The sequence below is a fragment of the Macaca thibetana genome, chromosome 15 (assembly GCF_024542745.1).
Source record: "Macaca thibetana thibetana isolate TM-01 chromosome 15, ASM2454274v1, whole genome shotgun sequence".
Classification (NCBI taxonomy): Eukaryota; Metazoa; Chordata; class Mammalia; order Primates; family Cercopithecidae; genus Macaca; species Macaca thibetana.
This window is the reverse complement of record NC_065592.1, coordinates 74,759,388-74,773,228: the sequence shown is the minus strand read 5'-3', so window position 1 is coordinate 74,773,228 and position 13,841 is coordinate 74,759,388. Positions and strand designations below refer to the sequence as shown.

General features: G+C 33.9%; 1 protein-coding gene across 11 annotated transcripts in view; it reads right to left on the bottom strand.

The window, feature by feature from the left end:
• KIAA2026 (KIAA2026 ortholog) overlaps positions 1-13,841 on the bottom strand; it is a 133,971-nt gene that overhangs the window by 75,089 nt on the left and 45,041 nt on the right. For all 11 annotated transcript variants that reach the window (XR_007719885.1, XR_007719884.1, XM_050761680.1 and 8 more), the window contains one exon: positions 7,388-7,467. Coding sequence is in view for 9 of the 11 variants with exons in the window: in XM_050761680.1 (XP_050617637.1) it covers positions 7,388-7,467 (80 nt within the window). In the remaining 2 variants the exon portion in view is untranslated. The remainder of the gene's footprint in view (positions 1-7,387; positions 7,468-13,841) is intronic.

The window sequence follows — 13,841 nt, the reverse complement described above, 5'->3', positions numbered from 1 at the left end:
GAAACAATACAGTGATGTAGTGGAACAGTGATATTTATTAGAAACTACACATTCCAATTTGCCAAATTTACTTATGACAGAAGTGTTGATGGTCAAGCAGTGGACTGGCCAACCAGATAAGTGGGTCTAGAACTAGAGAGCATCTTCATCTTCTATTGTAACTATGAAGACTTGAAACAATGTTGTCCCTACAGTGGATTTTTATTAAGTATTCAGTGAGGACTAAACTTTTCATAGTAAAATCTGCTATTATGATGACTGTGTCAAATTTGCCCCAGAGCTTGTAGATGGATGGCTATTTCTCTTTTCACTGAACTTGGTGTACTTGTTAATATCAAATCATAGATTTCTTATTTGCACATATGGCAAACCTCAGAGGAATTTTTATTTGCATCTCAGTTGTCTCACTACACAAAGAATAAGGGTACATTTTGCATGCAGTTTGTAGAAATTTACAGGAACAATGAAGACATATACCCCTACAACTAAATGAAGACATATACCCCTACAACTAAACATGCCCTAAAACATTTTGAGATCTTTCAATTACCAATTAGTTATGAAGTCAACAGATATTTATGTTCCATTTAAATCAAGAGATAACACAGTTCTGAAGCCAAACCATGAATGAAATCATATAGCTTAAGAGCTACCTGAAATAACACTTTCAAGTGGCTTACCTAGTTAGTAAACTACTAAATTAGTACTTCTCAAGCTTTAATGTGCATAAGAATTGCATGGGGATCTTAATAAAACGGTTTTTTGTTTAGTATGTCTGAGGTGAGACCTTGGATTTCGCATTTCTAACAAGTTTCCAGGTATTGTCTACAGATAACATTTTTGAGTAGTAAGGTACTAAATGACTATGAATTACAAATCAACATGGCTACTGAAACATTCTGGTATCATAGAGCTAATAAGTATGAAAATACAAAAAGATTAATTTCCAAATAGGGAATGGCATATTGAATTAAATGTACAATGATAAGACAATCGTTTCTTAAAATATTTTTAGCTATAATATTTATTCTGAGGTTATATTAAAATGACCTTAATAGCTACATAACAATTTATACTTAATATATTAATACTAATATATATTCTCTCTATATATATTTAATATATATACCCAATATACAGAGTCAAATTAACCTTTTATAAAACTGAATAGGAACACAATTAATGTGATTTATGCCAACTCAATGTCATAAACAACTCTACTGCCTCTCTTCTACCTCCGAAATAAGGCATATATGTGGCCATTACATTCAACTCAACTTCATATGATGCTTTTAAAAACAGAATCAACCCAATAAACAAAGTTCAACTTTTTTTTTAACAAAGCAAAACACCTTATTAAAACCTCCTTCTCATTATCTTGCATTTGAAAAACACATCTGAGGCACAGGGCCCGCAGGGGTGAACAAGAAACTCCAAAGCAGCTCAGATTACAGTCAGGTCACATTGCTAACACTCCTGAGAGGAGGTTTTCAGTCAAGCCGCAGAGGTTACAAGAAGAGTTTTATCTCCCAGGAAGAACCTCTCCAAGGCTGTCACACTCCCTCAAGTTAACCTTTCATTTAATACAATCCATGGCAAAGCTACAAAATCACAGATCTCAGAGCTGAAAGGGACTAAAAACATGTAATTTGTCCAAGCCTTAGCCTAGGCTAAAGAGACCTATCTCTAATTCATATAAAAGCTAATTAAACTAACAGAGGTAAAGTGACCTAAAATGACACACTGATACAGGAAACCACAGAACCCAGGACTTCTCCTACTATATTATATTCTTTTTAAAAGGGTCTTTATAAACAAAACAAAATAAAGAAATCTAACAACTGAACTTGTATTGTAGTTTTAGGATTTAGTTTATATCTAAGCTTTCACTTTTATTAAATGGTAATATTAAAAGGTCCTCTCTTCAACTCAAGAAGCAGCAATGTATGTATATGGTGGGAGGGGGGAGGCCCTGCAGAGATCAAAAAAACATAACCACATCTCAGAACAACTACATAATAAATCATTCCTTACTTTATTGATACTTCAAACTAGAAATTATTTGGATAAAAACGCAATAGGTTTGAAAGGTATTTACTTGCTCCAAAAAAGGACATAAGGTAACATTAAAAAAATACAAACAACACGGTAGATTGTATTAAAAAGCAAAGCAAAAGGAAAACAATGTAGAAAAGTAAAAATGAAAAAATCCAGACAAAAGGGATCACATTCACTCCCATTCTAATAAAAAGATCCTGTAATTTATTATAAAAATTGTAAGTGAAATACTAAATGCATGGTATAAATTCAAAATTTATATTGTATTTAAACTAAAATTATAATAGCATCTGCTAAAATTATGCAGATGGAAAAATTCCTTTTTATTTCTTATCATCACCATACCAGCAATAAGGACTACTTGCAAATAAGGATATCACTTGTGACGTGAAAGTCAAATAAGTCTGATAAACAACCATGTGATTAAACACAGGTGTTTCTCTCAATGAACTATATATATTTTTAAGGGAGAACTATATTAATTTTAAGGGAGAATTAAGAACTCCTGCTGTTAAAAGTGAAACAAAAAGCCGAGGTTAAAAATATTCATTTTAAGAGGGAGCAATTCAAAATAATGATATAATCAAAAGGTCTTAAATACAGTGAAGCAGTTAAAAAGCTGATTAAACTAATAGAGGTAAAATGACCTAAGATGACACATTGATAGAGGAAACCACAGAGAATTGCTTGAACCAGGGAGTCGGAGATTGCAGTAAGCCAGGATCATGCCACTGCACTCCAGTCTGGTGGCAGAGCGATCCTCCGTCTCAAAACAAACGACGACAACAAAAAAAACTAATTTTAATTTTGGTTTCAATTTGTTTTGCTGAAGTGCTTTATCTCTTATCCCTTAGTTTCTCCATTGGTTAGATGGAGAAGTACAGTTTTTTCAGAGGTATGTTAAGGATCAGTGAGTTTTTGCTTATGTTTGAAAACAATGTTAATATAAATCTTAGCAGCTGGATTCTGGAGTTCTGCAAAGCAGCCATTAAAATCAATCATGCACATGAAATGGGAGCAAGTGCACACTGCATGAAAGATGTTTTTTTGGTTATCAATGAAAAGCAGATTTAGGGTAACTAAGGCTGTTAAATTATTTTTAAAACTTATGTTATTGAGACCCAACGCATTAGTTTTTAAAAATACTTCCTGTAACTGTCATAATTATGCACAAAAGATAAATCATATAACATTAGATATCTCTCTTAAATGTTAAATGAAAAGACTTCTTAGAAAAAGTAACTATTAGGAAAACTGATATTCACTTTTCAGTCTAATAGTCTTTCTTTTATTACAAAACAGGTAAGGAAAAGAGAGTTTTACCAAGTTAACAAAGTCATAAGTAAATGTTAAAGTTGTTATAAACACTTAAATCACCAATATCAATAATTATTACTAAAAAAATCCAATAATTTTCCCTACATGCCAAATATATAATGCATCATAACAATAAAGAAGGTATAAACATAAGTTTTCACTCTCGTCAAACATCATGATGCAAATACTATTACTTGGTTTTCCACTTTTCAAATTCTTGTAGGCTTAATCATGTGCCACTTTCATTAACAACAAATCCAAGATTTATTTCAAGGTTTTAAGTAAATGGAAAGAGTGCTAAGGGTCAATAATAGATGTTTTTATGCCATTTTAAATTGATTTTCCTATGCATAATTCAGTGTTTTTCATCAGAAGCAACTGACCTGCTTATTTGAAAACATAATAAAAATGGCTAAAACAGTAAGCTATATCATTCAATCCTCACAACTACTCTACAAGGAAGGTACTATTATTACCCCACTGTACAAATGAGAAACTGGAATCATAGAGAGGTTAAATAGCTTACCCCACAGAGTTAATTAGTGGCAGAGCTGGCATTCAAACCCAAGTAGGTAGTCTGGTTGCAGAACCCTTGTATTTAACCACTATGCAGATAACTGGTACCCACTGAATCAAGGTTTTTGGAGAATGAAACCAACAATCTTCATTTTAAATGAAGGTATCACATTATTTTTATTTGAGAACCACTGACATAACTCTTAGGAAAAAGTGGCACACATTTGGTTAGCCCCTTTACAATATACAGTCGTCCCTCAGTATCCGTGGGGGACTGGTTCCACGACTCACCTCTGAACCCTGTGGATACCAAAGTCCAAGGATGCTTAAGACCTTGATATAAAGTGGTATAGTATCTGCATATAACACATCCTCCCATATACTTTAGGTCATCTCTACATTACTTACAATACCTAATACAATGTAGCTGTGATATAAATTGTTGTTATACCATATTGTTTAGGGAATAATGACAAAAAAAGTCAGTACATGTTCAGTACACACACATTTAAAAAATATTTTCAATCCAAGGTTAAATGCACAGATGCAGAACCCACAACTCACAGATACAGAGGGCTGACTGTACACACACACACTCCCAACCCACCCTGCCACACACACAAATCCAATCCATTATTTGAATGCTCACAGTGGATACTCTAAATAGGAGCGGGATGAATATTTTCTAAACCTGGGTGCAGACACTAGGTGTGTATATAAACATGGATTCTTTCTGAAGCAAATAGGGGGGCAAGTTCAACTTCTAGCTTTAAAAAAAGTCAAAAACACAGGCAAACTAAAAAGAAGTTGAGGTCAAAATACATTTTTAAAAACTCATTAGGACTTAAAGAAAGAAAAACTTCACAATTTAACTCTTTCATTTATCTCTATCTAAGCATGCTTTCTGCCAATTTAAAGAAGACCGGTCCTTTGGCAAATCGGTCAGGTTTTACAAAACGGATCTATTATCTATCCAAAAACAGGTTCATTGTTCTCAGGAGCAAGATATTTCAGAATGAACAATATGAAAATCTTCTGGCTAAATATTTCTATATTTTTATGTTTAATACTAGAAATGTGACATTTAAAACACCTTGGACAAAACAAGTAATTTGCAGAATCTGAGGTGCTAAATACCGTATCACTAGAACTTTTGGGCAGGGAATAAATTCACTTTATTACATAATAGTCTTCCTACATGTGGAAGACTTTCAAATAAAGTAACACACTACATAAAATTATTTTGAGACAAAACTAAGTTTTGCATTTAACAGCAAAGTTTACTAGTGACTAGCACTATCTATCTTATTGACGTGTGTATTTGAAGCAAATGATCTATTTCCCTAGTTGCCAAGTTTCTTTATGAGTAATGCCGTGGCATTCATATTGTAAACTAGGCACAAGAACCACTGTTTTCATGAGACTATTACTCCTCTCTATCCTCTCTCTCTCTCTTTTTTTCCCTCTCTCTGTTTTCTCTCCCTCTAGGACACCTTGAGAATCAGGAAGAGACTTATTTATTTATTTATTTATTTATTTAGAGACAGAGTTTCCCTCTTGTTGCCCAGGATGGAGTGCAATGGCATGATCTCGGCTCACTGTAACTTCTGCCTCCCAGATTCAAGCGATTCTCCTGTCTCAGCCTCTGGGTAGCTGGGATTACAGGCACATGCCACCACACCCAGCTAATCTGTTTTGTATTTTTAGCAGAGACGGGGTTTCATATTGGTCAGGCTGGTCTCGAACTCCTGACCTCGGGTGATCCACCTGTCTCAGCCTCCCTAAGTGGCATGACCCACTGCGCCTGGCCAAGACTATTTTAAACAGCTCAATCTAGCAAAATATTTTGACCATGACCCATGGTCAGCAACACATTTTACAATGCATGTCCTTGTGTACACACACATAACTGAAACCAAAGTTTCATGAAACAATATATGTGAGTGTACATATCCACACTGCTATATGTAGCACACTTACTATATGTAACTGTGTTGATTTCTAGTTTAATTTTGTTAGCTTAAAAAAGAAACACTGGTCATGCAATCTACTAAAATGACTTCATGCCTCACTAATGAATACTATTGCAATTTAAAAAAACACTGTCTATGCAGCCTGTGCTTCTTAATACATGGAAAAGTCTATTCACTAAGATGGGTATAGAGGAAATATTAACAATGGGTCAGATTTGCTCTAACATCTATATTCCCAGGGCTGATGCTTTGAGGACTGAGAAAAAAATAAGTGGGAGAAATAGTAAACATAGGTGTGACATCAGAGGAAGCATGATGATATAATACTAAAGCATTAAAAAAATGTTACAAGAAGTGGTATAAAGGCCTCTAAGTAAACAGTAAAATTGTTATTTTTTTATTGACTACTCTGGAACCAAGGTTATATAATATAATAAAGGATTTTGTAGAAATGTTTGTAATTCATCCTAAAAATACCATTAAAAACATTCTATTCTAAAGTACTAAGAGAAAAACGTGTCTATTTTCTTTAACTGTTGATTTAAAAATGTTAAATTTTTACCAGTTAGTAACTTCCATAAAAACACTCTCCAAAATAGAATTTTTACTGAAAATGAAGGTGTCCACATTTTTAGATATATCTATTAAACTCACATTATATATTATCAATATTTTCATGATTGTTGTCCCTTTATTTTCATCTCTACTTGACTTGAGACTCACAAATTCATTTTAACATCACTTTTATCTTTTGGTCATTAGGTATGAGTTTATAAAACTTTTGAAAATTGACTGGACACATGAATACAAAGACGTTTTTAAAGAAAGTGTTTATTGAAGAAAATACATCTTTTATAAAATAGAAAATAAAAGCATTAATTAGGATGAGATTCTCTGCTCAGTATTAGCTACCAATAAAAAACTCTTCACTTAATCATATGGCAGTAAATATAGTTACTTTTTCTTTTCACTTAAATGTTTAAAGACCATTTCAATTAACCTTTACTTAACATTCTCTCTGAAGATCATATACAGCTGACAGTTGAAAGATTTGTTTTCCAAGTTAATAAATATACCATTTATTTCTACAGTGCCCAAATAAATGAAAATGAATTACCTAGGCAATATTACCATCTTCCCATTATGATTTGTTCTAGGAAGAGTTTCATTCACACATTGCTTTTATGTATATAATATATATATACACACACACATACATATACTATATAGTGTGTGTATATATATATTTTCTATTAAACTGCTTCTAGGAAACATAGCAGAGATTAAGATATAAAAGAGGGTTTTTACTATTAAAAAAACAAAAACAGAGGTAAAAATTATGAAATACTAGCAGATTAAATCTTGGCTACATCTGCACTTGCAGGGGGAAAAGTCATTGTCAGAAATATTTCATTACAAGTATGTGTGCTACAGTTTCTTGGAATTCAGCCAAACTCTCCAGGAATGATATGAACACTGAAACAAAAAATTTAAAAATTTTGAGACAAAGTTGAAACATTTACCTGAAACTCTGGTACAGTAGGTGACTTTGTGACAGTTTTCCTCTTCTTTGTGATTGCTTTTTTAGAGATGGATTTTTTTCCTTTCAAGATTAAAAGAGAAAAGCTTCATAATGCTGTTTATAGCACTTCATTAACAAAAAACAAATTACGCAGAGCCTTGAAAGTTAAATTTTAACTAACAGACGGCTGCTAGTGAGTCAAATAAAAATGATGAATCAAAACAAGCCCCAGTAAAAGCAAACATTAAACTATTAACTACCTGTTAACAGACATATTAACAAATGCTGTTTTATTTTTATATGAACCAAACTATTACATCTCCTAAGTGTTATACAGTAGAATTTATTTCAAGATTAGGCAAAAAAGTCATATTACTACTGCTTAATTAAAATCTACATTTGCAACTTAAAATGAGACTACATAGGGAGAAAAACTTTACCTTTAACATTGACTTCGCAGTCAGGAACTGGCATAAGAACTACAGCTGAAGACTATGGTCTCTAGCCAACCCAATGTGAAAATCCCCTTAGTAGCTTAGGTAACTAAGCTTTTCTACTCCTTTAGCTCTGCACTCTCCTAACAGGCTGCCCTTGGTGGTATCAATACCCAAAGTTTTAAAAGAAGATAAATATCTACCTTTAAAGTGCACCTAGTTGTTTGTGGAACCAGAAACCACTGGGAAAAATAAACCTTTTATACTTAAAGCCAATTCACAGTATACACTGAAATATATCTACTTTCTGTATTTAACTTGACAAAAAAATATACATACATGCATAAAACTTCTATTTTTAGGCCAGGCGCAATGGTTCACACCTATAATCCCAGCACTTTGGGGGGCCAAGGCAGGCAGATCACCTGAGGTCAGTTTGAGACCAGCCTGGTCAACACGGCAAAAATCCGTCTCTACTAAAAATACAAAAATTAGCCAGGTGTGGTGGTGCGCGCCTGTAATCCCAGCTACTCGGGAGCCTGAGACAGGAGAATCGTGTGAACCTGGGAGGTGGAGGCTGCAGTGAGCCGAGATCACACCATTGCACTGCAGCCTGGGCAACAAGAGTGAAACTCTGTCTCAAAAAAAAAAAAAAAAAAAAAAAATTCTATTTTTACTTAGAAACACATTAAACATTTTCCCCCAATTTGTAATTAGCAAAATCAATTAACAAACTGTTAATTACTCAACATATACTAGATATAGGACACTGTACAAGTTACAGGGACAAGAAGGAATTAAAAAATCATAAAAAAGAAAAATCCTATCCTCTAGGAGCTTACAGTCTACATAAGGGCACAAAAAATATTCAGAAATACTTTTCTGTCATTTTTAGTTCACAACCATTTGCAGACTAAAATCCCCTTAAAAGTCAATACTTTTTTCAAAAGGGAAAATGAGTACATAAAGTAACTTTGCTGTACATAATCCTAATGCTCCTTTCCAAACATTTTCCTATATAAATACGATCATCTTGCAAGAATATGTCAACTCAACTCAACTGACACAATTCCAGTTTATAGTTGTGTTTTTTGTATTACTTTTTAATCATATCACAGAACTATAATTTATAAAATTTCTAACTTTTGGCTCAATAAAATCCATGTATACTATGATTGAACTGCAAATTGTGAGTTGCTGAGGTTCATGGGGGTTTAACTGTCTTATTTTAGTAAGTATTGATGGGTGTCATTTGACATTTGCTTTTAATTAAATTAAAATAACCCAACATATATTTCTTTATTCACCATTGTTACTTACTTCTGTGCTTACACAGTACCTTATAACAGAAGTAAATGCCTACAAAGATAGGTAAGTGGGTAGGCTGCTTAAATAGCAATACTCAGGGAGAAATGATTAAATTATTGGTATCCCTATAATACAGCTAGTAATTGATTTCTAAACTGAGTGCCGTTAAGTATTGCTGAAAGGGGCTCATGAATTTGAATGCCAAGATGTCTTTCCTCTATACACTGCCTTTACCATTTTTTGAAGTTCACAAGAAAAAATGAATGGTCTTGCTGACCTATGTACGGGAAGGTTTTATAAAAACAGCAATTTGAAGGAAATAAAATTATTCCTAAACCTCTCCCCACCAGTCCTACTCTGATTAGCTTAAAAAAAAAAAAAAAGCCATTTGATTTTGCATTCATTTATAAGCACAACAGAGGTCACCCTTGATAGTCCCATGAATTTCATCTTATTTTTACACAGGCACTAAACACAGGTACTAAATTCTCAGTTAACTCTAGCAGCTACTCTATTTGAATGGACTGAGAAGCTAAGGTGGTTACTTGGTATTTCAGTTCACCATGTCATTAGGATGCTTAAATGTTATTAGAAAATTGGAGGTAATGTTATATATCAGTTATAAGCTTGAGTTTTAGAACTAAACTACCTGGGTTTGAATATCTGCTACAACCACCTACTATTATAGAGGTCATGTATAATAGCTACACACATGACCTTGAGCAAACTGCTTTATTTCTTTGTGCAGTTTTTTCATCTATAAAACAGGGATAATAGTATTATCTACTCTGTGAGAATTAAATGGGTTCTAACATCCCAAAAGCTTATACTACTGCTAGGCACATGGTAGGTGATCAATAAATGTTAGCTATTGCTTTAGCTTCAGCTAAGCTATGGTGAGAAAAGCCTAAACAGAAAATCTTTTAACCTTCTTCAAATTCTTTTTACTTACTCCATCTCAGTTCTTCTTATGCATATGTCCTCTAAACTACCACTCTACTTTGTACACAAATCAATGAATGTAATAGAATATTATAATTGTCTGTTCTTATGTTTGTCATCCTTACTATAATGTAAATTATTGGTGACAGAAATCACATTATTCACTTTGTATTTACAGCATTTAGCACACATAAGTTCTAAGAAGTGATCCCTAAATATAAGAATCCTACTTTTTTCAGAAATGTCACCACCAGTTGGGGGGTAGGAAAAGGTATGCAGGTAATTGTTTACAATTCTGAGGGTCCATTTAAGTCTATTTTATAGTGAAGAAAACACTGACGACGATTTTAAATAAACAATTTACCAACATGACCTAGTAGTGGTAGTAAGAAGATTAACATTTACTGAGAACCTACTATGTGTCAGATACTTAGTAAAGTGGTCTGTATAAATTAACTTATTTATTTCTCAATATAACCCTCCCAGGTAGGTAGTAACTCTATCGTAATATGGGATAACTGAAGATCAAAAAGATTAATTAACTTATTCATGTGTCACACAGTAAATAAGCACCACAGTCAGGGATTCTAACTACAAAGTTCAAGCTCCTTCCATTATGTAATTTTACTGCACAAATATCGTGAGTTACCATTTATTGATTCCTACCATGTGCCAGGCTCCATGTGACATACTGTGCATTTGCTATTCTAATTAATCTTAACAATACAGCCAAGCAGGTATTACCTCACTTATCACAGATAAAGAAACAGGCTATAAACAGGTAAAGAAACTGATGGAGGAGCTGTAGCTAATATGCACTAGAAGCATATATGTGAAATTAGGTCTGTCTCACTTCAAAGCTTACTCTTTTTATGGTAAAATATTGCATTCTTTCAAATTTTTTGAAAGAGATGTAATCTGCTTCTGTTTGCCTCAGAGCATTCCTTTTGATTAGGGTTGGATGACTTGTACATTTACTGTTTTTTAATACCTTCCGTATATATCCTCAAAAAAATTTTCAGTATAAATTTTCCTGTATTCTTCAGTAAAAAATCAGCACTTAAAAAATAAATATTATTTTAAAAATCGAGCATCATATACTGCAAAACTACGCCTTTATTTGGTAATCTGTTTTTGCTTCAGGACAAAATATATACAGGGCAAGTTACATACTGCCCCCCAGTGGGCTTCCCTTCCCGTATCACTCAACTTGATCATATCCCAGGTATTTTACTCCCACTGCCCTAAGTTACCTGGTCATATAAAACAGAATAGAATTCTCAAACCTAAAATCATGCTGAAGTCAGAAGTCAAATTAAAACATACATAGAATTTCAACACCACTCTTGAGCCTAAAACAAGAAGTGTCAACCTGTACCTGGAAAATGCATAAGGAAACATTAATAAACCTTAATAATAAACCTTAGTAATTAATGTTACAAAAGTATACCCTAATGAAGCTTTCTAAAACACTATGCTTAGAAAAACTTAAGAAAAGAATGCCCAACCTGAGAGGGAAAATCATAACTAAGATATATTTTATACTGTAACTGAGGCACAAAACTCTTACTTTTCTAGAATCTGGAAATATGCCTTTTTTAAAAATGGCATATTTCTTTACACAAGAAGGTGATTATCATCCCCCTTTCGGTTCCCCTTTCTCAGTTTCTTATTCCTCATCTTTACCCTTCTCCTTCATCTGGTTTTCCTGTCTTCACTCCTCAGACCACTGGGCTACTCATACTCAGACTTCCATTTTAAGCCAAGTGTGGTGGTGCATGCCTGTGATCTCAGCTCGCCTGTGGTCCCAGCTATTTGGGAGGCCGAGGTGAGAGGATGGCTTGCACCCTGGAGTTCGAGGCCAGCTGGGCAACATAGCGAGATCCTGTCTCTCAGGGAGGGAAAGGAGGAAGAAAAAGAAAAAAAAAAAAAGGTACTTCAATGCTTTCCTAGATTCAGCCTTTCCATGTTTTAAAATTATCCCAACACATTCACTCCTCCCTCTGTGCTTTCCTCTTAGGAATCTTAATAAATAGATGAATACTAAGATATTAATCATTGTTGCAAGTGAAAACTCAAGGGTATTTGTATTATTAAATAGTGAATCTGCAAAGTGCCTGGGATGTAAAGTCACAGAACTAGAGCCTAAACTTGTCTTTTATTTACTAAATGTGCACGTCTTGAGCTAACTATACTCCGGGAGTTTCTGGAGTTCTATCTCAAGTAAGCAATTTGACCTTAACAAAGCAGTTTATTTTCCTTTTATTCTCCTTACCTATAAGCAGATTTCTTATCATACTGGAATTCTTTAACCTTATCACATAATTCAGTAACTCCTCAACACCCATTTCTTTTAACTTTTAACTGAGAATATTGAATCAGTTGCCAAATTCTGCTACTTATTGCAGCATCTCTCTCAAAATAGAATTTTCTTCTATCATTATGATAGAAAAGTCACATTATCAATCCTTACCTGGATTTAGAATTTTCTCTTGTTAAAGTTATCATCTACCCCTTCATCTTACTCCTGCCAGCTTCTTTTCGTAGCTCTTTAATGGTATCCTAATTATCTTGCAAGACCCTTTCTCCTAATCCTGTCACTTACTAGCTCTAGCTGTGTGACCTTGGACAAGTAAATCTCTTTGTATCTCAATTTTTAAAAATCTCTAAAATCTGTAATAATGGGGAATAATAGTAATATTTATTTTTTGAAGTTTTCATGAAGATTAAATGAGATAATATGTATAAAGGCTTAGAATAGTGCCTGGCATACAATAAGCACTCAATGAGTACTAGGTTTTTTAGAGAAAAAGTAAGATTGAAAAAATAAAAAGACATGAAGCACAGTAAATCCTTGCACTCTTATATTTTGAAATCTTCAGCTGGTATGCTAAAACTTTTCTCCATAAGATACATGTAGTTAGGGTCTCTAGTGCTGTCACTATAGAACTATATAATAACCTTTTCACAAATACGGGCCTTGAAATAATCAAACACTGTAGATTACATTACCTTCTCAGTCATTTCCTATAAAGCAGCTCATTACTTTTTACACATCTGATGTATCTTATTTCAAGCTCAATTCCCTTGCACTGGACTCTTGATTCAATCATTTAACATAGCATCACATGCCTAGAAAGATGACCCAAAAATGACACTTTTCTGTCATTCGAACAGCTTCTAAAACCTCAACTTTTCCACAAAAGCCTTCTTTAATTGTGCTTCTTCCAGTGACACCTCACTTAATTATACCTCTATGCTTTTGCTCGTGTTATTCAACATTTTCCACCTATTCAATCCCCAATATTCTTCAAAGTCCTTCATCCCTTGTAAAACCTTCCCAGACTAGCATAGCACACTGATTTTTTCTCTACTTGACCTTATTGTGTTGTCTTTATCTGTACTTAACTGTTATTCACTTGAGGTCACTGACCACTTAAGTTTTTTCACCTATAAGAGTTTTAACTTAGTTCTTTCACCTATAAGAGAATAAGACCACCTGTCTTATCCATTTTAGTCAGTTTAGAGGTGATACCATAAAATGATTTGGGTGAAAATAATGACTATTGGCTGGGCACGGTGCCTCACGCCTGTAATCCCAGCACTTTGGGAGGCCGAGGCGGGCGGATCACCTGAGGTGAAGAGTTCGAGACCAGCCTGGTCAACATGGTGAAACCTCATCTTTACTAAAAATACAAAAATTAGCCGGACATGGTGGCACACGCCTATAGTCCCAGCTACTCGGGAGGGTGAGGCAGGAGAACTGCTTGA